The sequence below is a fragment of the Camarhynchus parvulus genome, chromosome 6 (assembly GCF_901933205.1).
Source record: "Camarhynchus parvulus chromosome 6, STF_HiC, whole genome shotgun sequence".
NCBI classification, from domain to species: Eukaryota; Metazoa; Chordata; class Aves; order Passeriformes; family Thraupidae; genus Camarhynchus; species Camarhynchus parvulus.
Genome location: NC_044576.1, coordinates 585,814 through 610,719, shown reverse-complemented (window position 1 = coordinate 610,719; position 24,906 = coordinate 585,814). Strand labels below are relative to the sequence as shown.

Sequence of the window (24,906 nt, the reverse complement as noted above, 5' to 3'; positions counted from 1 at the left end):
CCAGCAAGGTGCTGGCACAAAGCACAAAGCGCGCGCCAGCACTGCCCATCTCCTCCAAAGGGCTCAAGCACAGGGAAGAGAAGGTGTCCCTGGAGAACCCCCAGCTCTGTGCCTGTCCGGGCCCAGCCCCACACCCACAGTTTGACAGGGGTGCTCACCTGGTAGGACGGCTGGCTGAAAACAGGGTTGTTGTCATTGATGTCCACGATCTGCAGGTACACGGGGATCTCAGCGGATCTGCGGGGAGAGCCGTTGTCGGAGGCGCGGACGGTGAAGTTCAGCCACTGCACCTCCTCATAGTCCACTGTCCTGTTGGCCACAACCTTCCCTAGAGGATGGCAGACCCTGGAATGAGAAACCTGACCCAGGTCACCGACCTGCCCCAGAGTCCCACCTCCCCAGGCCACCAACCTGCCGAATGGTCTTCCAGACAGACGTAACCTTCCGGAGAGAGGTTCAGCAGCTCGTAGGTGATCTGCCCATTGGCACCTTTGTCTGGGTCCACTGCTGAGATGGAGATGAGCGTGGTGCCCTGCGTGGCTCCCTCCAGGATCCGCTCAGTGAAGTAGGTGACCCCGAAGGGGCGGAAGCGGGGTGTGTTGTCATTGACGTCCAAGACGTTGACTGTCAGCTTGGCTGTGGCCATGGTGTAGACCATAGGGGGAGAGAAGAGCAAATGAGAAAGAGAAGGGAAGGAAGGCTGGGAGGAAGGAGGGTTGTAAAGGCACAAATGTGAAAGTTCAGGAGAGCCAGCAGGTGTTGGTTCATCAAGAAAAATTTTAATATGCCCTAAAACCACTGAGCACACTATGGGTGTTCCTATGCTGCGGTGGGACACCAGCTCCTGATCTTTGTGTGTCTTCTCACACCTGAGCCTGAGTTTACCCAAAGTGGGGTGGCAAGATACCATAGGAATGGTAATGAAGGGATGAGTGTCTCCCATGGTAAGGTTATGGGCACACAGTCCTTTCCACACCCACTGCAGCCCTGAGGTGTCTGGGACATTGTCTAAAGGACTCCTCAGGGGAGAACCTGAACCTGATGGGAGCTTGTCCAGGACTGGTCCCACTGGAAATGCTGCTGGTCAGGATGGAGAGGAAGGTGGGAAAGCTGCTGGTTACCCAGAAGCTGCACTGGTGCCTGGGAAGGGCTGCGCCAGTCCCTGCGCCCCACCCTTACCGTTGGGCACGCTGACCGAGCGGTCGATGACTTCGCTGGCGTTGTCATGGACAGAGATGGTGACCTCGTAGGTGGCCACTAGTTCACGGTTGAGGGGAGTTTTGACCTTCACAGCTCCTGGGAACCCCAAAAAGATGGATGTCACAGGCTGTGTCTGCGCCCCTGCCTGGGCAGGGAGGTGAGTACCAGCCCACTGCTGCATCCTGCACCACGCTTGTTCTTCTGCCTCTCCAAAGGGTGAATGAGGAAAACACTCAAGAACTACAGGAAGAGACAATTGCTCTCCCCCTGCTCTCCATGTCCTTCCTACCTGCCTGTTCCACACAGCTTCAGGTGTTCTGGTTGCGCATCTAAAAGGGGTTTGGGAGCAGCTGTTGTTGCTCCCCTGCACAACCCCATCCACCTGAGCTCAGCATCTTTAACAACCTTGTCTTGTATCTTTTCCATCAAGGGCATTTTTCTGTCTGGATCAGCTTTGTGCCTCCAAAAGAGACGTGGGGAGCTCCTGGCCCTCCTTCCCCAAAGGAGCCCACCACCTGCCCTGGAGTGCCCCTTGCTCCCCCAGGGAGGGTGCTTGGGTGCAGTCTGCCAAGGCTGAGCAGCCCCCGGCCTGCAATGGAGGCCATCTCTGCCAGTGGAGATGGGTGAGATGGAGGAGGCCATGGTGGCACGGAGACAGAAATGAGCACACAGAGACAAAACTGAAAAGCAAAGTTAAGTCAGCTAGACAGGAAAGAGAAGACAGGGCAGGGTGAGACAGCGTGGAGGGAGGAGAGGAGCACCACCGCCCCGTACCTCGGACACCTACCTCCAGGCAGAGAAGAAGAAGTAGAAGCAGAAACGAGGAGAGGGGTCCACACTGCCCACTCCTCCCTTCCCGCTCTCCTACCTGTCCTGAAATCCACCGTGAAGGCTCCCTGCTGGTCGGGCACCAGCGCGTCCGTGTCATCGCGGGCCACGATGCCCAGCAGGTAGTACTCCAGGCGGGGGTGCAGGTCCCTGTCGATGGCCGTCACCTCGGCCACCACGGTGCCAGGGGGAGCAGACTCGGGGATGCTGACGCTCTGGATGGGGTTGATGAACTCGGGCCGGCAGTCGTTGACGTCGTCGATGAGGATGCTGACGGTGGCGGTGCCCGACAGCGCCGGCGTGCCCTGGTCCACGGCCACCACCGTCAGCCGGTAGGCGTCGCGCTCCTCGCGGTCAATGGTGATGTTGGCCACGCGGATCACCCCCGTGCTGGCATCAATCAGGAACCTGTCCTGGCCACCACCCTCAATGCGGTAGTCCAGCTGTTGGTTGAGGCCACTGTCAGCGTCCGTGGCTGTCACCTGGAGGACGGAGAAGCCTGGAAAGGTGGGACACAGCCCTCTCAAGAGAGGATTGGAGAGCAGCAGCAACCAGCCCTTGCTCCCAAGGCAAATACCATCAAGTGACATGGGCAGCCTCAATTCCCAGATTTTCCCTTTGACCCCATCCTGGCCAACTGTGTCATTGGGAGCTGGATTTTCACAGTCCCAAGAGGACACCGGGGTCACCCCATTTCCCACCCTGACATCTGGTCCTGACCTGGAGGGCTGTTCTCCAACAGCCGCACGGTGATGGATGCCGGCTGGAAGACAGGGCGGTTGTCATTGTCATCCAGGATGGTCACTGCCAGCCTGGCCGTGCTGTTCAGCCCCCCCACATCACGAGCCACCAGCGTGAATTCCAGGTGAGGGTCCAGCAAAGCCTCTCGGTCGATCACACCACCGGGCTTCACCGAAACCACGCCTGGAGAAGGGGAAAAGCCTGGTGGCAGACCACATGGGGACCTGGTGGCCCTGGGCTGGGGACAGACCAGCTGAGCCACCCCACCTGTCCTGTTGTTGATAACAAAGAGGTCCGGGGATGCCTTCAGGAGCTCGTAGGTCACCACGGCATTGCTGCCCTGGTCAGCATCCAGAGCTAGGATGGGTCCATTGAGCATTGTGACAGGAGTCCCTGGATGAGATGACAAAAGCATTAGGGAGGGTGGCAGTCCCCCACAGGGCCCCCCCGTCCCCCTCCCACCCCGGTGACACATGAGGGACAACAATGAATGGATGGAGGAGGTGACAGAGCCGGGCCTCATGGGGCTTGAGGCACTGGGGGGTGGCTGCTGCAGCCTTGCAGACCGACTTGTGAGGCCCAGGAGAGGTGGTGGGACATCCAGCTAAAAGCAAACAGACAGACACATCCATCAGAGGGGTGGCAGCAGCCCCCTGCCACCGAGGGTGTCACCTGGAGGCACTCAAACCCTTTGCTTGAGATGTTGCTCAATGGCAGGACAGGATACTTGAGGTCTCGGAGCAGGGAGCAATTTAGATGGCAGGAAGGCAACACAAAATAATAAGAATAGTGTTTCTAGCTCTCTGTCTGGGAAATGTCCATCTGGACAGGCTGGACTGTTTTAACAATCTCTAACCCCTGGAGCAAGGCAGTTCCAGGTGATGGGGTGATGGCAGCCCATCCTCTTCAGGGCATTGGGCACGTGGGTGCCCTCAAGGCTGCCCCCATGGCTCTGCTCATCCCACGGGCACCTGCTGCAGCTGAGCACATCCCAAATGGTGTCCATTTTTGACCTGTGCCAGGACGGGTTTCCACACGCAGCATGAACCAAAGCTACAGTCTCCTCAAGGCTCATCAAGGCACAAGCTCCTCAAACTCAGCACCCCTGTCCCAGTGAGCTGCAGCCCTGCCCTGCCCAAAGTTCTGTCTCCTCCACCACGGACAGGAGACATTACCCCTCATCCAGCCTTGAAGGGAGTCTCCAGGAGCCACATAAGGGAGTGAAGAGAGACCTACCAGGGGGCAAGTTCTCCATCACCTCAGCCTGGTAGGAGCTCTGGGTGAAGAGGGGGCGGTTGTCGTTCTCATCCGCTATGGAAATGACCAGCAGGTCAAAATCCTAAAGAAAAATTGGGACAAGAGGGCCATGACCATAATGTCCTTTCCTGGAGCTCACCTTCCCCCTCTGGGGCAGTCAAAGGATGCTCCACTATCATTGCGGTTGTCCAACTCTCCAGCCCAACACTGTCCCAACTTCCATGACATCTGCTGTTGCATGGAATCAACAAATGGCTTTGGACTTGCCCTAGATCCTACTGCTCCTATTCCCTGCTGGGAATGGGGCTGTAGCCCCCTCCCTGTGACCCCCAGCTGCTTTCTGGGGATGGGGCTGCCATCAGAAACACCGTGGGTAAAGGCAGGGTTTGGTTTTGGCCACTTTCCCCCTCTGCCCCGCTGGAGGCCCCGGCAGTGTCCGTAATTACCCGCCTGGCATTGCGGATGTTCTCGGGGTTGTCCTTCACCGTCACCGTCAGCCTGTACTCGGCCACCCGCTCCCTGTCCAGCGGGCGGTTCACATACACAACGCCACTCTGCAGGGAAAAACAAGGGGGAAAACACCACAATGCCACTCTAATGGGGAAACAAGGGAGAAATCACCACAACGCCACTCTGCCGGGAAAAACAAGGGAGAAAACACAACAATGCCACTCTAACAAGGGAGAAAACGCCACAATGCCACTCTGCTGGGAGAACAAGGGAGAAAACACCACAGTCCCACTCTACTGGGGAAAACAAGGGAGAAAACAGCACAATGCCACTCTAATAATGGAGAAAACACCACAATGCCACTCTGCCAGGAGAAACAAGGGAGAAAACACCACAATGCCACTCTGCCAGGAGAAACAAGGGAGAAAACACCACAATGCCACTCTGCCAGGGAAAACAAGGGAGAAAACACCACAATGCCACTCTAATAATGGAGAAAACACCACAATGCCACTCTGCCGGGAGAAACAAGGGGGAAAACACAACAATGCCACTCTAACAAGGGAGAAAACACCACAATGCCACTCTACTGGGGAAAACAAGGGAGAAAACACCACAATGCCACTCTGCCAGGAGAAACAAGGGAGAAAACACCACAATGCCAGTCTAATAATGGAGAAAACACCACAATGCCACTCTGCCAGGAGAAACAAGGGAGAAAAGACCACAGTGCCACTCTAGTGGGGAAAACAAGGGAGAAAACACCACAATGCCACTCTTCCGGGAAAAATGAGGGAGGAAACACCACAATGCCACTCTAGTGGGGAAAACAAGTGAGAAAACACCAGCGGGATGCGAGGAATGCTTCCCCTAGGGCACCCCCCCTCATCCCAGCATCCCAACCCCTTATCCCAGCATCCCACCCCACTCCCGGGCCGTACGGTGCTGTTGATGTAGAAGGCATTGTCCGTGTTCCCTGCTGTTATATCGAAGGTCAGCAGGGCATTGGGGCCCTGGTCGGCGTCGCGGGCGAGCACGCGGGTGACGAAGCTGGAGATGGCGGCGCTCTCGCTCAGGGTGATGTTCATGGGCAGGTTCAGGAGCACGGGGTCGTTGTCGTTGATGTCCAGCACACGGATACCCACCAGCATCTGCCAGGGAGAGAAGCAGGGCAGGCATGTGGCACGCGTTTCCAGGCCTCCCGTCCTTTTCTTGCACTCCCCAGGCAAGAGGCCCAGGATGGAAAGGCCTAGGGACATGGAGAAGGATGTGGAGGGGAGGAGAACGAAGCCAGAGACCAAAAGGGAAGGAACTAAGCACGGGGGACAGCTTAGAGCCCCCCGTGCCAGCCTGGGGGACTCACGGTGGAGCTGAGGGGAGGCACGCCCCGGTCGCGGGCGGCGATGGTGAGGTTGTAGAAGGGGATGTTCTCGCGGTCCAGCTCAGCGTCCTTCCGCACCCGCAGCTCTCCTTCCACCGGCGAGATGACAAATTCCCCTGCCAGAGACAGCGGGGCCCTGGCTCTCACCGGGCTTTGGCTCCCCACAGAGGGGCTTTGTCTGGGAGTTGGGGACAAGCCCATGCCCCGTTACTGCAGGTACAGGAGGACTGGCAGCTGGGGACTGTGCTGGGTGCACTCCCAGGTAGCAGCAGGAGCAGGGCATGGGGTGAATGGCCAAACAAGAGGTGCCTGTCCCTGTTTTCTGGGCCTTTCTGAAGATGCCAACAGCCCCTCGGTGCCCTGGGATGGCCAGAGCAGGGTGGGCTACACAGCACAGACCCCCCAGGAGCCAAAGGGCCTCGTCCTGCTTGTTGTGGAAAAGCTTTGGGCTCAGCTGGGAGATGGGACTGGGCTCTGCCTTCCAGATTCTCTGGACCAGTCACCACTCCCTTCACCAAGGGACATCCAGATGTCTCCATGGTTAGGAATGCTCCCAGCTCCTCTGCCATCTGCACCATGGTGCTGGTGGAGCTGTGAGTGCTGGACAGCAACTGTGTTCCCCCGACACCCTGCAAACCCCACAGGGACTCGGGGACAAGGCTCAGTTTCTCTTTCTGCGCTTTGTTTTTTCAGCTTTTTGACTTCTTTTATGCCTTTATTGTTTAGCAATTTTCTCCCTTCCCTCCACCAGCCCCAGCCACCCCCTGCCCAGGCACGAACAGGTTAAGCTTCCTGTTGCTCAAAACAGGATTTCCTGGTGTCGACAGGCTGAGCTGGGAGGGAGGATGGCTTTTCTGAAGTGCTTCCTCCCCGCGCTCCTGCGAGCCAGGCTCCTCCATGGGGCAGCCAGCGGGACAGGGGACACCCCGTGTCCCCACTCACCCAGGGGGTCCCCGGCGATGATGCTGTATTCCACTTGTCCATTGGGCCCCGAGTCCCCGTCGTGGGCCAGGAAAGTCCAGACACGAGGGCCGGGCTGCCCCTCGGTGACATCGAAGGGACCCTCGTAGGGCCGCGGGAAGGTGGGACAGTTGTCGTTAATGTCATTGAGGTTCACCAGCACCTGCGGCCACGGCGAGAGGCAGGAGGGTTGTGAGAGGAGAGGGGTGGAAAGGGAAGGGAAGAGCACCCTGCTGGCCATGAGCATGGGAAGATGTGGATGGCAAAACGCCTCCTGTAGTTCTGGCTTTTCTGGGTTCACCCGGCATCCAGCTTGCAGCTCAGAGATTCAAACTCGGTTATTCCTGATCGTGCCCGCCCTACACACACACAACAGGACTCCAGCTGCACACTGCCAAACCTCTGGGCCACACACCACGGTGGGGAACTCAACCCAAAAGCCCAATGTCCTCCACATCCACGTCCAAGCAGGACAAAACCACAGAGATGAGTCTGGAGACACGCGATCTCTGCAGCCAGATGCGCACTGGCTCACTCCTTTTCCTCCAACAAATACTTGATTCCTAATGCTGAGCAAACTTTAAAAAACTGACAGGTTGCATCTTTGTCCCAACAAAGCCACCACCACTGGTGGTAGAGGTGGTTATGAGAAAGACACTGGAAATGAGGAGTTTTCTGACCTCCTGGTTGAAGAACAGTGAAACCCACCAGATGGGCATTCGCTGCTGATTAAATCTAATCTTTACAGAGAGTATATCCAAGTTTCTGCTCCGTTTCCTAGCAGTGGAGAAAACAAACACTGGCATGCCTTATCAGGGTGATGGACTTCCCATCACTGGGGATCTCAAATAATCCCTAAACCTCCTCCTAAAAGCTGTGTTTTCGTACACTGCTGGCACAAACTCCTGGAGCAGGGGAGGGAGGGTGTTTCCATTCTTCCTGGCTTTAGTGCTTGTTGCTGAAGGGGTTTCCAAGTTCGTGTCTCTGCTTGAGCCAAGTGCACGGGAAGATCTGCCCTCGCCTGCAGTACATGGCAGCTGTGCCTTCGCTGCCTGCAGTTAAACCCTGGCTCTGTCCTGGGCCAGGAAGTCATCCCCAGCACTCTCAGATGCCCAAATCTGAAGGCTTTCCCTTTGTCCAAGCACGGACTCCCACTGCCAGGCTTGTGTGGACAGATTTTATCCATAGAAATTTCCCACACCGGTACCTCCCCTTTAGTTTTTCTGGTTTTTTCCCTTCACACACAAGAACTTATCTCCTTTAGGGGGATTACAAAACTCGTGGCTCAATGTCAGGGTGAGGTACAATGATCCATAGCAATCAAGGCAGGAGGTTTAACCCATCCCTGCCACCTGCAGTCCACCAAATCAATCTGGGCTTGCTGTACAATTTGTCAGATTTTGGTTTTGGTCACAAAAACAATCGGTGCACTCTATTTCTGTAAAATATTTGCTTTGGAGCTGCTTGCCTGCCCTCCTCAGTCTTTGAGCAGTGCACTAAGTTCAGGTCACCGTGGCCCAGGGAAAATAGAAAGAGCTACAGAGAAAAGCAACATAAAAACGACTAGAGGCTTTAAATAACCTCCTTACAAGGGAAAAGGGAATTTTCATAGCACATAAATAGCAAGAAATGATAAAGATGAAGCTGAAATTAATGCTACAGCAATGCTTCACTCCCTGCTGTCCCTTCAAGGACCAAGAGGACATCTCAAGAAAACATAATGCAGCTTCAGAGGAGCTCTAGGAGTTTCTCTATGTCTTTGCAGGACCAAATAACCAGGCTAGTTAACCCAGAAGCACCTCTTGTGCATGACCCTCTTTTGAAACACCCTTGAGGGGGCCAGGCAACAGCAACTGGGCAAACTGGCCACAGCCGGCAGAAGCAACTGGTGACCACTGGGAAGCAGATGTGAAACTGCTCTCCAAGTGGGAACTCCTTGACCCCAGAGAGGCCAGGGTGTCGCAACCCCCCCCTCCATCAGCTCCTCACCGTGGCTGTCGACGTCAGCCGGCGCGAGACGATGGGACACTGGTCGGTGGCGGTGACCACCAGGGTGTAGCGCCCGTGGCTGATCTCGTAGTCCAGCTCCTTCACCGTGCGGATCTCCCCCTGCAAGGACACGGGAGAGCAGCTGGCAGTGATGGGACAGGCACAGGGACACGTCCGGAGCGGGGCCGGCGGCTGTACTGACCGTGGCGTTGTCGATGTGGAAGGTACCCAAGATGTTGCCTTCAGTGATGGCGTAGGCCACCGTGCCGTTGGGTCCCTCGTCCTGGTCCAGGGCCTGCACGGTGACCAGGGTGGCGTTGAGGGTGGAGGGACCCTCGTCGAGGGTCACCTCGTAGAGCTGCTGCCGGAAGGTGGGAGCGTTGTCGTTCTCGTCCAGGATGGTGACATACACTGTGGTGGTGGCCTGTGGGACATGGGACATTGTGGTAAGCACTGTGGAGGCATTTGCTGGGCAATCAAGGCTGGATCTGTCAAGGTCAGTGACCAACAATGGCTCAACACTGCCCAGAGACAGAAGCAGAGTGCAGGGCTCCAAGTGAAATGAGCCGTGGCTTCAGATGCACTTGCAGGTGACGGCTGGGTACAGAGATAAATCAGAGATTAAATCAGAGATTGAATCACACCCTTGTTCCCAAGCAAAGTGTGTCTCTGTGGGATCCCTCCCCTTTTCCCAGTTTACCATTGCTGGCAACACCAGGGAGCAGCCCACGGCACAAGGAAAACTGAGCCCCACTGTGCCTCCCTGCCTTTGGTGTGTGTGAGTCCTTGCCTTGCCATCGGGGACAGCTTGATTGTTACTAACAAGTGTGGCAATAGGGATGGAAAATCCCGGAGATGATGCTGCCACGGTTCAAGGGAGGAACAAAACCAAACATCTGGGACAACTGGACCAACTTCCCATGGTCCCTGTCGCAGACATCCTTTCCTTAGGATTTTTCCTCCTGAGAAGCTGAGACACCTTGGGAACAAAATGTAAACAATGATTATCTGCTGCTGTGGAATGCAACAGGTGCATCTGTGATGGGCCCATGTTGGATGCTTCTAATTAATGGCCAATCACAGTCAGCTGGCTTGGACAGAGAGTCCAAGACAGAACCTTTGTTATCATTCTTTCTTTTTCTATTCTTAGCTAGCCTTCTGATGAAATCCTTTCTTCTATTCTTTTAGTATAGTTTTAATGTAATATATATCATAAAATAATAAATCAAGCCTTCTGAAACATGGAGTCAGATCCTCGTCTCTTCCCTCATCCTCAGATCCCTGTGAACACCATCACAGTCCCACCACCTCCCTGCTGACCACAACCTCACTGCTGGTCAGGCTCAGCTGGATCAGAGCTGCTTCCAGTGGTCCCTGGCCCTGCACGGGCACCTGGATGTCCTGGCTGTCTTACAGGGGTGTCACCCCACCTGGGATGGGCAGGTGACAATGGCACACCACTGCCTGAGGGCTCAGCACAGAGCTGAGGGCTTGGAACTATAAACCATTTCCTTGGCGTGTCTGGGCTTCATGCAACAAATTTCTCCCAGCCAGCCAAGGGTTACATTTTCGGCAGGAGCATCAGAGCCGTATTTGCTGTAAAAACCACAATGCCACACCGTAATTGGGTACTTTTCTATCTCCCTGCACACTCTGGATTCAAAAAGGCGGGCAGCAAAGTTTCCTGCGGGTTGCAAAACTCCACGTTCTCTGGGTTCCACTTTCCAGGAAAGGCTGACTGGAAATGAGGCAGCTCTCAGCTGCAGCCAGAGATTTTGTTGATGCCTTTGGAATTTGGAGAGAAGCTCCAGGAGGAATTATGTGTCAGACCACGGGGCTGCTTTGCTAATTCAGGGCAAAGTGCAAATGGGCTGTAGGAGGGGGAAGATGGGGCTTTGCTCCCATTTTTTTTTGGGAAAGCTCCGTTTCCTTTTCCAAGTCGGCATTGCTCTGAGTAACCCTTCCCTGTACCTGCCGCCCGTTCATCCCAGGACTGCAGGGATCCATCCCAGGAGGTTCTGCCTCCTTAATCCTCACAAACAAGGCAAAAACATTAATTGTGAGCAAAGTTACAAGCCGGCCCAAGCAATCAGCTCCTTCTGGGAAAAGGGATGGAGACCATCACCCGCAAGTCCCTTGGCACGGCGAGCACCCTCCTTGGCACCCCAAAACCGCTCAGAGTGAGGCTGTAAGGGAAGAAGCCCAGCAGAGGCACCCGAGGAGGAGGAGGAGGAGGAGGGCTCCGAAGCCATCCCCACCCCGGGCGCTCCCTGCAGCCTCTCACCTCCGGGGGGTGCTCGCTGTTCTCGGCAGCGCTGCGTTGCGAATCGCAATGAAATTTCCTGTGTGTCCCAGTCCGGCTGCGGCTGCGGGGCTGCTCAGAGCGTGCGGTGGCTCTGCAGAGGCCACCTGAGCCCGGCCACCCCTCCGCCATGGGGACAGCGTGCCCCCGGCCCGGGCTGCTCCTGGCTGCGCTCTGCCTGCTCGCCTCCCTCGGTAAGCTCCAGCTCGCTTTGCTCCCCTCCCTGCCCGCAGAAACTCTCCCCACCGGGGCTGCGCTCCGGCACAAGCAATCCGGAGTGTTTGCGGCATTATTCGCTCTCTTTCCCCTTGACTTTGGTGTGTTTGGGATCAAGCCGGCCTTTCACACGGTGCTGTGGAGAAAAGGCCGCAGGGGAGCTGCTGTTCTAAAACTCCGAGAGTGTTTTTTTGCTTTCTTCCTCTGCTTTGATCTCACATGCATGGAAGGGAAGCAGCCCCCTGTCCCCGCCAGCCTCCGGGCTGGAAAAGCTGCTCCGCTCCCGCACGGCGCTTTTCCCTGGCACGGAGAGGGGGGGTCCCGGCTGTGCCAGGGTGGGAAAAGACCCCTCCAACAGCCCAGGGGGAGCTGGAGAGGTCTTCTCTGGAGAGAGAGGGGGGATTTGTGCCAGCGGGGCTGGGATGCCCTCTCTAAGGATGCTGCGCCCCGCCAGGATGTGCCGGGTGGGCAGCCCGGGCCACCGGGAGCTGCCCTTGCCCGCAGTGAGCGATTCCCGGTGCTGGGATAATTCCCAGCTCGCTGGCTGCTACCAGCGGGATGGATGCTGTGGGAGGGGGATGCTTCACTCCTGGCCCCGCAGCAGCCCCGGCAGGCAGCGGTTCCGCCCGGGGCTCCGGGGCCCGGCAGGCAGCGGGGGCGGCGGCATTAACAACGCGGTCCCACCCTGGACGGGGACTCGGAGAAGGAAACTGGGAAGGAGCGCGATCCCTCCTCCCTGCCCTGCGCAGGCGGAGGATGAGCATCGGGCTTGGCTTCGCCCTCTCTCCCGGGACAAAGTGGCTGCCTCCACGATTTCTCCGGGAAAAGATCCCCAGATGTCCCCCACTGCTGCAATGGGGCCAGAGGTGCCCTCTCCTCTCATGTGTGACAGCAAGGCTGGTGTGCATTGAACCACGTTTTGCTTCTCATCCGAGTCATCAGGGAGCAATTCCCAGCATGTCCGCGGGGATTTGGATGATTTCATTTATGCATCTGGGGCGCCGGGACTGAACTTCAGGCTTTCTGCAGCGCAACAAGCTTGGATGCTGCTGTTCAGCGTGAGGCTGGTGCCAGAGGAACTGAGCTTTGTGCAACCCCGCGCCTGCCAAAACTTCCTGAGCCCCTGGCTAATTTTAGCAGGGATTGATGGAGAAGTAGCCCTTGGAGACATCCAGCTCGGGGATGCTGGCAGCAAGGTGCATGGGGAAGTGGCTGCTCTTCCCCTAGAGCAGGGCAGCTGAGCTGGGCTTCCCAAAATCACATCCCAAGTGCCGTCCCCGAGCCAGGGCTGTGCTGGAAGAGGAGCAAGGCAGGAGGCTTGCTCCCTTCACTGCCTGGATGATGGGAACCCCACTGCTGGGAACCCCACTGCTAGGAAGCCATTTGGCCCCTGGGTCGCAGGACATGAGGGCTGTTAGCATGTCTCAGGCATCTCCAGCAAGTTTTTTTCTCTCCTCTTTCCTTGATGCTCGAGGTATTTCTGCAGAGCTAAGGGTGCCCCTGCACATCTCACCTGGCTGAGAACTCTGAGGCACAATCACAGCACAGTGGTGATGGGGCTCGGGGCGCTTTGATGTGAGCCTGCTACAAGAACTCCCCAAAGAGGAAGCAAAGCAGAGCTCCTTGCTCCACCTCTGTCTCCAGCAGGTGACCCCCTCCAAAGGCTCCATGCCCTGATCCCTGCAGGATCAGGAAAAGAATGGAAATCCCTTCTGCCAAGCACAGGAGGGCAGATCAAACGCCTGCTTGCCAGGGACCAAACATAGGAGAAGCAGCCAGGAGAGGCTTTTGGTCACTGACCCAGAATAAAATCCTGATTTATTTGAGCTGCTGGTCAGCCAAGCAGCACAGGTTTCTGCACTTTTTGGTGTTTCTCTTTTGTCTGAAAGCAGAGTTCCCAGGTGTAGGAGAGTGATGCCAGCCAGCACTGGGATGTACCAGCACTGGGATGTACCAGCACTGCATCGGGCTCTGTGCCCCACCAACACAACACCAATGGTTGGAGACAAAGTTTCTGAGGTGCCAAAAAGGAAAAGGGGCACTTTTGGCACCTGCTTGAGACCCCCTCTGCCTTTACCAGATGGTGACAAGACAACAGCTCTCAGGTCAGCCCTCAGCTGGTCCAGCCAGCTGGAGATGCACAGAGATGGGCATCTGGCTTTATTTTGGCATTTGCCAGCAGCTCTGACTTCAAAGGGAATGGTTTGGCTGGGCTGTGGAAGGAGCCAGGCCTGGGCTCTGGGCATGGAAGAAGCCCAGGAGATTAAGGATCCATGGGCTCTGGTACAAAGACACCACCAGAAGATGTCTCCTCTGGGCTCCATCTGGCATCCAGCGTGCGTTTGCAGCCTTGGTACATCCTGGGGAGGGAGCACCAACTGCCCTGGCACTGCTCTGGGCTGCGCCGTGCCTTGCCAGCTGCTTTCCCCTCCACTGCAAGGCTTTTGAGAGCCTCCCCCCGCTGAGGAGAAGGAAGGGGAGCCTGTAATGCTGAAGGTTGCACACATGGTAACCTCTGCCCCTCCCCGAAAGCGTGGGCTGAGCTGACTTTCCATCCAGACGGTTCCCATCAAGCTCCGGAGGTGGAGGCTGGATGGTTCAGCAAGGCAGAGCTTCACAAACCGTGCGGGGATGAGCCCTACTGCATCTGAGGGGGGCGTGTGGAAAACAAAAGACTCCTGCAGACACTTTTGGAAGGTGTTGGAAGCGTGGCTTCCTCCAATAGAGCCCTGGCTTCCCTTCCTGTGGCTCCCAAGAGAGCCCCGATGTGAATGGGGCACTTCCCCTTGCAGCAGGTATCAGGAGCACATCTGAAGTGCCTTTTGTGCTCAGTGCTGTGCCAAGGAGCTGGGGCACCCTCTCTGCTGCCTGCCAGGACGCCTCCAGCCTGGCTGTGCATCCTGCACCCCAGGAGAAGGAGAAGTCAGAGAAAACGAGACCGAAAGAGGCAGCGCTGATCTCAGGCCGCACAAACCTCCGCCCAGAGCAGCTCCAGGACGCGCTCTGCACGTGTTGTGGGGAGCAGGAAGCAATTATCCGGAATGGTCAGGCAAAGGTCACACCAGCCCTGCCTCTGGGGACTCCAGAGCATGGATGCAATGGGGCTGATCCCCTCCCCAAAGCCTCCCTCTCCCTGCAGAGCATCCTCAGGCTGCTCCTGCGCCATCACCCAAGAGTCAGAGATAACCACCAGGGGTGGGAGGCGTGTTTTTGGTTTCACTCTGGTGCCCCAGCGCTCTCTGGGTGGCCCAGCAGTGGGGAGCCCTGGGCTGGCTGGCTCATCACACCCTGCCTGTGACTACTGACACCCTCGATATAGCAAGCGAGAAACCTCAAAGCGAAACGTGGTGGGGCTAATGGCACAACAGGATGTTACCAAAATAAAAACATCTTGTCCTTGAAACATCTTCTCCGCTGCAAACCAGCCCCAGAAATCTCTTTTCCACTGTAATTTGAAGTAAATAAACCCAGAATCTGCTTTTTCTCTTGCTTTCAAAGGGATGCTAGCGTTTCGGCAAACGTGAAGGAGTGGCAGGGCCAGAGCACCAAAACCTCTCCTGGCTTTGCACTTTTCCCTCCCCTCAAGCCCAGCTCCCCTTACCCACCCACGTGCTGGGGAAAGACCAGCAATGCCTCCTGCTCCCACTCTTCTGCCACGCCTCCTGCCCACATTCCAGAATTTCTTTCTGAAAATTGTTTTCATTTTCCAGCAGCTCCTGGCTGTCAGCATCAGCCAGCTCCCCCTTTTCCTCCCTGGGGGCTGAAAACCAACGAGGGTGGGACCTGCTCCCCGCCTCATCTGGGGGAGAAGGGGGGGCCACTGCTCCTCCTAGAACTTTTCTGTTTGTTTTCGCTCCTTTTATTTTTATTTTTTTTTTGCAGCTGGCCCAGCTGTGCTTGTGTTTCCTCCTTCACAAGCCATAACCCTGCTGCCTTGCTCCTCCTCTTGTGCTCCTCTGCCTCCCTGCCCCACACCTCTGCTGGCCCCAGGGAGCTCCTGCCTCCCTGCTGCACGTGCTAAACCCTATTTAAAGCATTTCTCTCCTACAGAGCTGATTTCTAGGGTGAAGCTGTGCTCCCAGCCCCAATACAAAATCCTGGAAGATTTGGGTAAGAAGGGAGTTAAAAATAATGTAGTTTCGACATCTTCCCCTATCCCAGGTTGTTCAGAGCACCATCCAACCTGGCCTTGGACACTGCTAGGGATGGGACAGCCACAGCTCTTGTGGGCAACCCCTGCCAGGGCCTCCCCATCCTTTGCCAGCATCGGTGGTGGGTTTGCAGTGATTTTTTAGCCAGTTTTGCCACAAAAAAAATGTTTTACTGTCAGAATCCAGGACATTTCTCTGGCTGCCCTGGGTGATTGGAGACCCTGGCAGGGGGCTCAGAGACCTTGGCACGGAGTCACAAACACCTGTGCCTTGGATTTTAGCCCATGGAAACAATTCCCAACTTTGTGTGAGGATTCACAAGCCACAAGGGTTTGAGTAGAATGACAGTGGATTTATCACAGGGTGAAAAAGTAGAATTTTTGGGGTTAGAATGGGGGCTCAAGAGGGTTCAGTTTTTGGGGTTAGAATGGGGGTTCAAGAGGGTTCAGTTTTTGGGGTTTTTAGAATGGGGGTTCAAGAGGCAAGATGGAGGAATCTGGGTGTGTCCTGTCTTCTTCTTTTTGTTGTCCTCCACCTTCTGCTGGGATGGTGACACTTTTGGATTGGTTTAGAGTACAGACAGACTGTCTAACATAGGTGATAGGTATTGGAAAATTATTGTAAATAATGTACAGGTAGTTTTTAGTATAAAAAGCTAACACTACCCCAAAGGTGTGCCATGAACCAACTCGCTGGACAGATCTCAGCAGGTCAGAGAAAGAATAAGAGAAAATAAACAACCCTGAAAAGCAGAGCTGAGGAATCCTGACTTCTTTGGTCGCGGGGCTGGGAAAAAAGATTCTTTAACACCTCGGGAGCCATTTCAGCACCACAAAACCTGAGATTTTTACCTCAGGGTAAGCCCAGGCTCTGACTTGGTACCTTGTCGCTGGCAGGAGGAGCAGCAGCATTCCTGATCACCACCCCATACTCGCTGTGCGTGTGCCCCGAGGGCCAGAACGTGACCCTGAGCTGCCGCGTCAGCGGCGCCCTGGCCGAGCGGCACGACCTGCTCTACAAAACCTGGTACTTCAGCAGCACAGGCGACCAGAGCTGCTCCGACAAGCGCCACATCCGCAACGTCACCGACAGGGAGCTGCACCGCGACCTGGGCAGGCACCACAACACCTCCCAAAAACCCTCCCCGGGCAGGCAGAGTGGCCACCACGGCGTGGAGTTCGTCCTCGACCGCCACGGCGCCTTCCACATCGTGGTGATGAACGTGACGCTGCAGGACAGCGGGAATTACTGCTGCTACGCCCTGGAGGTCAGCAGGGAAGGGCACGGCAAGCCCCACACCCTGCAGGTGGCTCATGGCTTCGTGGAGCTGCAGATCCAACGAGGTGAGGCTGCCCTGACAGGGAAAGGGTGATGGGGGATGCAGTTTTGGGGATGGGGAGGTCAAGGCAAGCCCCACATGATGCAGGTGACTCATGGCTTCGTGGAGCTGCAGATCCAGAGAGGTGAGGGGCCCTGAAAGCCCTGCCAGGGCACAGTGCCAGGTGGGGGATGCAACACTGGGGATGGGGATGTGGCTGTGCTGATGCTGGAAGTGCGGGGCACTTCTGGATGCATTTCCAGAAGTCCAAGTTGAAGGTCTGAATTAGAGCTTGAGAGCAGTGAAACATTAAAAAAAAAAAAAAAGGAAATAAATCTTAATAACTCGAGAGGCTGGAATGCAATAAAATCCATGGTACATAGTTTCAGTGATCTTCTTCAACCTCCTTCTGGCAGAGACGAGAACAAGGCTCAGCTTAAAAGGAGCTGGCTGGTGGTGCAAGCCCAGCTGAGGGCTCACAGATAACCTTGGGACAGCAGCCCAGTGGGAGAGGCAGGAGGGAGGGGAAGGCATCTCCTGGCCTTGATTTGCAGTGTTAGATAGCTTTCCTTTTAGACTAAAAAATAAATAAAATTGGCTGCAGGGTCAGGGATGGGCCCTGCTGCTATGGACAAAGGGGGTCTGGCAGCAGGGATCTCAGTGAACACTTTTCAGGATTAAACTCCTGCTTTGGGCTGCTCTGGGATGATGTTCTCAATAGCAGGGAGAACAGGCAAGGGCAGCCAGCAGGTCGGGAGTTCTGTGGGACCTGAGCGAATCCTGAGCTTCTCTGTTCTCTTCTGCAGGCAAAGGAGGCCTCCAAAACTGCACATTTCACACTGCCACCGGCAAAGGTAAAGGGCAAAACCCCTCTCTCCAAGGTGCTGCTGGCCCTCCTGGCCCAAGCATTCCCTGCCAGCACACCTGTGCCCACACACAGCCTCACAGCCCGGGGTTGGGAGGTGCTTCCCAATGCTCTTCCAACAGCGAGTGCACGACAGGCACATCCCCAGGCTAAGGAGAGCCTTCCTCAGCCCATCCCCTGGACATGCCTGCCCTGAAGCCCATGGAGATCGTACACCCTGCTGTTCTAAAGCACCTGAGCCCCCTCCCACAGCAGGGATTTAGTGGCTGGTGCCACGAGCAAATGGGAAGGGACAGAAAGGCAAAGAGTTGCAGGAACCTCTTGCTACACCCCGAGCCTGAGCTGCCTCTGCCTCAGCAGGGGAAACCCAAATCTTGCTTGAGCGCTCAGACAAGGTGGGGATCCCCCAGAGCTGTGTCTAGACATGGAGATGCCCCCACTTCACTGTGCAGCTGGGTCGCTCTGTCTGTCCCCCTTTGCTGGCTCCTAAATGGGCAGATTTGGCTAAAATTATTTTGCAGCACGCCCACACAAGGCAAGCAGCTCCTGGTCCCCATGAGCTGTGCTTTCTTGTCCCTAACCTTCAGTCTCAAGTGCTGGGACACCCTGCCCTGTCAGGAAAAAAGAGAAAAATGTCCCTTCCTGAAACACAGGCACACAGGGAAAGAAACTGCTTCCTCACATGGATGCACAGGAGAGGAACTGAACCTGCCCTTGAGTTAAGCAGCCCTCAGCCTCACCACGAGCCATCCCACAAGGACCTTGGTGGCCACAGATGTGCCAGCCTCTCTGGGAGCCCCTGGGGGTGGCATTCTCCAGGGGCACATTAATTAGCAGGGGGTAACAAGCCCTTTGATGCCTGTCATGGTTTGACACTGGCATTGACACGAGCACTTTGAGGCTGGCAGCGGGTCAGAGTCAGTGCCCCAGAGTTGCTGGGAGCTTTTATCAGGGCTTCTCATACCTAGAAGACCAAAAGCCTTGGGATGTCCTGCAGCAACGAAGGGGTTTGGTTGGGGTTCTGCCAGGATGCTTCAGAGCTTATCTCCACAGCTGGCAACGCATCCTGGTGGTGTGGGAGCCACACTGCCTCAGCTCTGAGGCAACACAGGCCTGCCCTGTGCTGGATTTCACCTCCTTAAGGTCTCTCCCATCCTAAACAATCCTGGTTTTTGGCCTGGGGAAGCCAAGGGAAGGTGAGTGGTTGGGATGATCTCTGCTCTTGTGTTGCAGACATCACGGCGGCCGCGCTGGCCACGGGCGCCTGCATCGTGGGCATCCTCTGCCTGCCCCTCATCCTGCTCCTCATCTACAAGCAGAGACAAGCTGCCAGCAGCAGACGTACGTGCCAGGGCCCCTTCTCACCTCCTGGGCTGGATGGGATGTGCCCCACAGGGACCTGGTCCCAGGGGTGTGCTGTGAGGCGGCCCAAGGACAGGTCCCCCCCAGGAGCCTCCTGGAGCTGTCCTGGGAAGCACCAGGCATTCCTGCAGGCTGCTGGTGAGGAGGGTGGGACAGGAGGGGACACCAGCAGCGTGCTGGAGGCTCTGACACTGTGAGGATGCTCCCTGCTGAGCCCTTTCCTCCACACCCACCGTGAGAGCCATCTCGTTTTCTCACCCCTCCCTCCACTGCACACCCCAAATAGAAGCTTTAAAAAGACCCTGGCATGTCTGTGGCCACTGGACAGGTGTCCCCTCTGCTGCCCCATGCCTGGCAGCCCAGGCTGTGCTGAGGCAGAGCTGCTGCCCGTGCCTGGCTCCCCGAGATTTCAGTAATGAAGCGGAAAGGGGCACCACCTTTAACTGGCAGAGCCATTTCATCACCCTTGGGCAAGAGGGGCCCTGTGGTTTTCCTCTGCCAGCTCGGTGGGGGCTGTGGGGCTCAGAGGAGCCCTTTGGAGAAGTGGTTTGTGCAGCAGCAGCAGGAGGGCACAGTGCCAGCCGCCGGAATGGGAACTGTGCTCTGCACAGCCACACCCTGCAGGCTCCCCTTGAGCAGGGTCCTGGCATCCATCCCACCAGCTCCTCTGCAAAGCGTCACCTGGGTGCTGCTTCACCCCAGAGGGCAGGCAAAATCCAGGGGGGGGTTGCCTCTCAGGTGTCATGGACTGGGTTATTTCCACCCAGCACAGTTTGGGCCAAAACTTGAGCACCTCAGCCAAGCAGAGCCCAGTAACAGGGGCTGTGGGATCTGGGGGTGAGGGAAAGCCTAACCTGGTTCTAACCCCAGCCAAACAGGGGCAGCCAGGTGTTTGCAGAGCCCCAGGATGGTGCCACAGGTGGGTGGTGGGTGCATCTGGGCACAAATGGGGCTGGGCTGCAGCTGCACCTCACTTCACCCCACACCTGGAGGAGTGTCCCTTCCCCTTCTTTGGAGCCTGGGGAGTGAACCAGTGGGAGAGGGCAGGGAAGCAGAGCTTTGGGAGCCAAGCAGAGGGCTAAAGAAGTAGGTAGAAGCAGAGAGAGGGAGGAATGGAAAGGGGGAGGAGGAATTGGAGGTGGATAAGACACCAGAGCCCAGCCCTGGCAGTGGGTCTGGGCCTGATGCTGGGCCTTGTGCTGCCAGCACTCACCCCACACGTTCTGTCTTTGGCAGGTGCCCACGAGCTTGTCAGGATGGATAGGTAAGGAACCCCATGAGCTCCCAGCTCCTCACAGGCCCTGCAGCCTGCATCCCAAACCCTGCACAGGGCTTGGCCTCTCCTCCTTCCCTTTGAAGCTGGCACAAATCCCCAGCCCACAGAATGAAAGGGGTGCTGGTGTCATCCCCGCCCTGAGTCCTTTCCCTTTCTGGGAAATCACTGTTTCTCTTCCCTCTCTCCATGTGGAAAGTGCCTCCTTCCCTTTTTCAAGGGCCTCTCCCTGCACCCCAGGAAGAGCTGAAACCACTTGGGCTGAACTTTCCCCCTTGCACTGAGCTCCCCATTTGCTCTCATCTGAGATGCTATGGCCTGAGACCACTTGGGCTGAACTTTCCCCCTGCTCTGGGTTTTTTGCTGTCAGCTGAGATCCCACTGCCTGAAACCACTTGGGCTGAGCTTTCCCCTCTGAATTGGGCTCCCCATTTGCTCTCAGCTGAGATGCCGCTTTCTCCCTGCTCTGGGCTCCCCATTTGCTCTGAGATCTCACTGCTTGAAACCACTTGGGCTGATTTTTCCCCCTGCCCTGGGCTCCCATTTGCTCTCAGATGAGATGCCATGGCCTGAAACCACTGGGCTGAATTTTCCCCCTGCACTTGGCTGCCCATTTGCTCCTGAGATCCCACGGCCTGAAACCATTTGGGCTGAGCTTTTCCCCCTGAAATGGGCTCCCCATTTGCTCCCAGCTGAGATCCTATGGCCTGAAACCACTTTGGGCTGAGCTTTCCCACTGCACTGGGCTCCTCATTTGCTCTCAGCTGAGATCCTATGGCCTGAAACCATTTTGGTTGAGCTTTCCCACTGCACTGGGCTCCCCATTTGCTCTCAGCTGAGATGCCACTGCCTGAAACCACTTGGGCTGAGCTTTGCCCCCTGAATTGGGCTCCCCGTTTGCTCTGAGATGCCACTGCTTGAAACCACTTGGGCTGAGTTTTCCCCCTGCCCTGGGCTCCCCATTTGCTCTAAGCGGAGATCCCGCTGCCTGAAACCCCTTTGGCTGAGGTTTCCCCGTGCTCTGGGCTCCCCATTTGCTCCCAGCTGAGATCCCATGGCCTGAAACCATTTTGGTTGAGCTTTCCCACGGCACTGGGCTCCCCATTTGCTCTCAGCTGAGATCCCACTGCCTGAAACCCCTTTGGCTGAGCTTTCCCCTTGCCCTGGGCTCCCCATTTACTTTCAGCCAACATGCCACCGCCTGAACCCGCTCCCTGCCTTGCTTGCCTGTTCCCAACGCTCAGCCAAAAAAACCCTTTTTTTTTCCCCCCTGGGGATACAAACCCGAGCTGAAATAAAGACGCCAACACCTCTGTGTCCCTCAGCAGCGCGCAGGGCATTGAGAACCCGGTGTTCGAGGCGGCGCCGGCGGGCAGCGCGGAGCCCCGGCCCCGGCCCCAGCCGCACTACGCGGCCGGCAGGCTGCCCTCCGAGTCCGGCCGGCGCCTGCTCTCCGAGCCCAGCACCCCCCTGTCCCCGCCCGGGCCCGGCGACTGCTTCTTCCCCACGCTGGGTGAGTGACCGGCAGTGCTCAGCACCTCTGGAGAGGGTGGGGAGGGAAGGGGAAAGTGGGGGGGTTAAATATCAGCAGGAAAATAGGTGTTGGTTGTTGGGGAAGACGAACCAGGAAAGCCTTATAAAATGTGATTTTGAGAATATGGAAACTATAAGCGAGATGGAAATGAAAGCAAGCTTTGAGATATCTTAGTTACTGAACAACTGGAAAACAATGATGTAGCCAAACTGAAGGTAATCCCCTTTTGATGGAACAACACCCTCTGCTTGCAGACAGCTCCAAGGGTCAGAGCAGACCCTGCCAGCTTGGCAGAAGGGGCCCAAAGAGGAGTTTTTAGGGTTTAAAATGTAACACAGTATGGTAATGTAGTGATTCTTATAGGCTGTATGCAAATGCTGTAGGATTTGTATCTTGCGCTAGATTGGTTAGTGAGAATCAGAATATTCAACACAGAAGAAGATTTATTGTATTGTAACGGGAACTTCGCTCACTTCCTTTCTATGCTCTTACCTCTTACCTCTTGTCTCTTAGCTCTTGCCTTTTATGCTCTTACCCTTTTACTCTCATCCTCTCTCCCCTTCTCTTCTCTCAGGCCTGCTCTGAGCTGTGGCTGGCAGCTCCCAGCAGGGCCCTGCACCCAGGCCCTTTGCAATAAACCCCAAGTTCCACAACCTGGCTGCAGAGATCTCTCATCTCCATCTGTCCCGACCGTCCTACCCCCATCATCCTACAGTTGGTGACATCAAAAACTTGGTGGCTTGAAAGATGGGAAGGACCTAAACCCTCTGTTTTCCACACAAAACCAGAGTTTGCTCACTTCCTGGAATGATATCCCTTCAGCTGTAAGCTGGACTAATACCCCTGCTCTGCCTTTTCCAGATCCTGTTCCTGACTCACCGAATTCCTTGAAAGCCTGAGGACCCCACAGAGGAAACCACATCCTGCAGAGCAGGCCATGCTCACCAAGACAACAGCCCCAGGAGTGCCTTAAGAAATGAAGCTGTGTGCAGGATCCCTGCCCTTGCCTCCCACCCTGCTCTGGGACTGGAAGTGAACCTCTCTCGCTTGGATTTCGATTTTTAGCTACCTGTTTCCATGGAGAAGTGCGTGCCTCTGTACTGCTCACATTTTACAGACTAGCTGGAAATTGAGGATGTGGGGATGGGAGGATGTCCTGCACCTGCAGACTTCCCTGAGGATTAACTTATTGCCAGGCTCTCAGCTCTGCAACATCAACACGTTTCTGGATCCTTGACTGAACATCCTCTCTGGGAGTGGATGGTAAAATACTTTATTCAGCATGGAACAAAACAGGATCACCAGCCAACCTTGTACAACTTTTTTCTTTGCAAAACAGGAAGGGGAGAGGCTCCCTGCTGCCACCAGAGCCCTCTTTCCTCACCAGCCTTTTGAAATGGCCATGGACTTGTGGTGCCTCTGCCTTTTTCAGCAGAACACATGTTGGGAGGAGCCTTATTTCTGCTGCACTTTTATCCTTGGCTTGGGATCAGGGCAATTTATCTTTCTGTTTGTTTCATTATCAGTGCTGATTAAAAGGAAAAAAGGATGTTTATGGTTTTCTTTTTTTTTTTTTTTTTTTTTTTTTTTTTCCTAATGCCTGTCAGTTAGGAAGTTCATCTGGAGGGTGTTGCAGGATGCAACAGGATGCTCCTGAGCTCCTGTGGAGAGGTGGAGGGATGGGGGGCACAGTGGGAGATGCTATGGATGGCTTCCCCTTGCCCTCCTGGGGCCAGCAGGGCCAGAGCAGCCAGAGCTGGGGCCACTGTGAGAGGACTCTGTGATTCCCTGGGGCACGTGGGTGAGCGCAGCAGCATCTGAACAACAACATCTGGCACTGCTTATCCAAAAGAAACTACGGCTCTCCAGCGTGACTCAGCCCTGGTGATGATATCAAACCTTGTGGCAGACGCTGTTACTCAGAGTGTGTTTGTTTTTGTTTGGTTTTTTTTTTCCCCTCTTGTTTCTCTTTTCGTTGTAAGGTGGGTAAAAAAATGGCCACGAGACAAACATAAACATTACTCATAGCAAAACGGAATCAGACCTGAGCAACCACCAGGCAGCATGGCCTGGCTGAGCATCCCTGGCAGCACACAGAATTCCACACTGTGGGGCTGGAAGAAACAGTGTTTGCCTCTGCAACGGGCTGGGGAGCTGCAGGATTTGATTAATCCAGCGTTGGCTGCAGCAGGAGCACACTCAAGGTGGTTCAGGGATGAAGGAGAACCCACAAGGTGGTTTAGGGATGAAGGAGAAGCCAGCACCCTCAAGCTGGTTCAGAGATAGAGGAGAAGGCAGCCCACAGGGTGGTTCAGGGGTGAAGAAGAAGCCAGCACCCACAAGGGGGTTCAGGGATGAAGGAGAAGCCATCAGAGATGAAGGAGGACCCTCAAAGTGGTTCAGGGATGAAGAAGCCAGCACTCTCAAGGTGGTTCAGGGATGAAGAAGAAGCCAGCATCCACAGGGTGGTTCAGGGATGAAGAAGAGCCAGCACCGACAAGGTGGTTCAGGGATGAGGGAGAAGCCCCACAGGGTGGTTCAGGGATGATGGAGAACCCACAAGATGGTTTAGGGATGAAGGAGAAGCCAGCACCCTCAAAGTGGTTCAAGGATAAAGAAGTCAGCACTCACAAGGTGGATAAGGAATGAAGGAGAAGCCAGCACTCTCAAGGTGTTCAGGGATGAAGAAGCCAGCACCCACAAGGTGGTTCAGGGATGAAGGAGAACTCACAGGACGGTTCAGGGATGAAGGAGAAGCCAGCACCCACATCCCATGTACCACAGATGGAACTTCCTAGTGTGGGGCTTTATTGCCACCCACAGCTCAGCCCCTTCCTGGCTTGGCAGGGGAATCCAGCAGCTGGCTGCTGCCTCCAGCACTTCCTTCTGCCTGTCTCGGCAGCTCCAGCTGGAAAGGCACGCTGGGGTTTTGCCTGCCTGCAGGTGTTAACGGCTTTGAAAGCCTCTCCAGGTGGCTGTGCTGCCTAAGGAATGCTCTGCCTGGTGACAGGATGAAGCTTTGCTGGAAACAGGTTTGGCTCTGTGTGGCAGGAACCCCATTTCTTGGGATACCTGGTGC

General features: G+C 55.8%; 2 protein-coding genes across 3 annotated transcripts in view; one reads left to right on the top strand and one right to left on the bottom strand.

Annotated features, from left to right (window-relative positions):
* The window catches only part of CDH23 (cadherin related 23), a 202,492-nt gene that overhangs the window by 9,425 nt on the left and 168,161 nt on the right, over positions 1-24,906 (bottom strand). Inside the window, 15 exon segments of the mRNA XM_030951192.1 lie at positions 159-328; positions 412-636; positions 1,180-1,296; positions 2,069-2,527; positions 2,749-2,952; positions 3,037-3,162; positions 4,006-4,108; positions 4,473-4,580; positions 5,418-5,627; positions 5,840-5,973; positions 6,800-6,980; positions 8,807-8,926; positions 9,009-9,230; positions 11,091-11,215; positions 16,562-16,829. Coding sequence (XP_030807052.1) covers positions 159-328; positions 412-636; positions 1,180-1,296; positions 2,069-2,527; positions 2,749-2,952; positions 3,037-3,162; positions 4,006-4,108; positions 4,473-4,580; positions 5,418-5,627; positions 5,840-5,973; positions 6,800-6,980; positions 8,807-8,926; positions 9,009-9,230; positions 11,091-11,215; positions 16,562-16,829 — 2,772 coding nt within the window.
* Positions 11,099-23,347, top strand: VSIR (V-set immunoregulatory receptor). 2 transcript variants are annotated; one of them, XM_030951369.1, is made up of 7 exons: positions 11,099-11,302; positions 16,372-16,818; positions 17,600-17,647; positions 18,892-18,999; positions 20,257-20,284; positions 21,622-21,806; positions 22,689-23,347. In XM_030951369.1, exons 1-7 carry the CDS (start codon positions 11,239-11,241, stop codon positions 22,724-22,726), a joined length of 918 nt encoding a protein of 305 aa, XP_030807229.1. In that variant the 5' UTR covers positions 11,099-11,238; the 3' UTR covers positions 22,727-23,347. The 2 variants fall into 2 exon arrangements, with proteins under 2 accessions (XP_030807229.1, XP_030807228.1); XM_030951368.1 differs by having other exon boundaries at positions 21,619-21,806.

Bases quoted from the DNA above. Each gene is read 5' to 3' on its own strand.
- VSIR (XM_030951368.1), top strand. From the start codon at position 11,239: ATGGGGACAGCGTGCCCCCGGCCCGGGCTGCTCCTGGCTGCGCTCTGC. The intron at 17,648-18,891 runs GTAAAGGGCAAA...CTTGTGTTGCAG, and splicing joins TCACACTGCCACCGGCAAAG to ACATCACGGCGGCCGCGCTG. The intron at 21,807-22,688 runs GTGAGTGACCGG...TGCCTTTTCCAG, and splicing joins CTGCTTCTTCCCCACGCTGG to ATCCTGTTCCTGACTCACCG.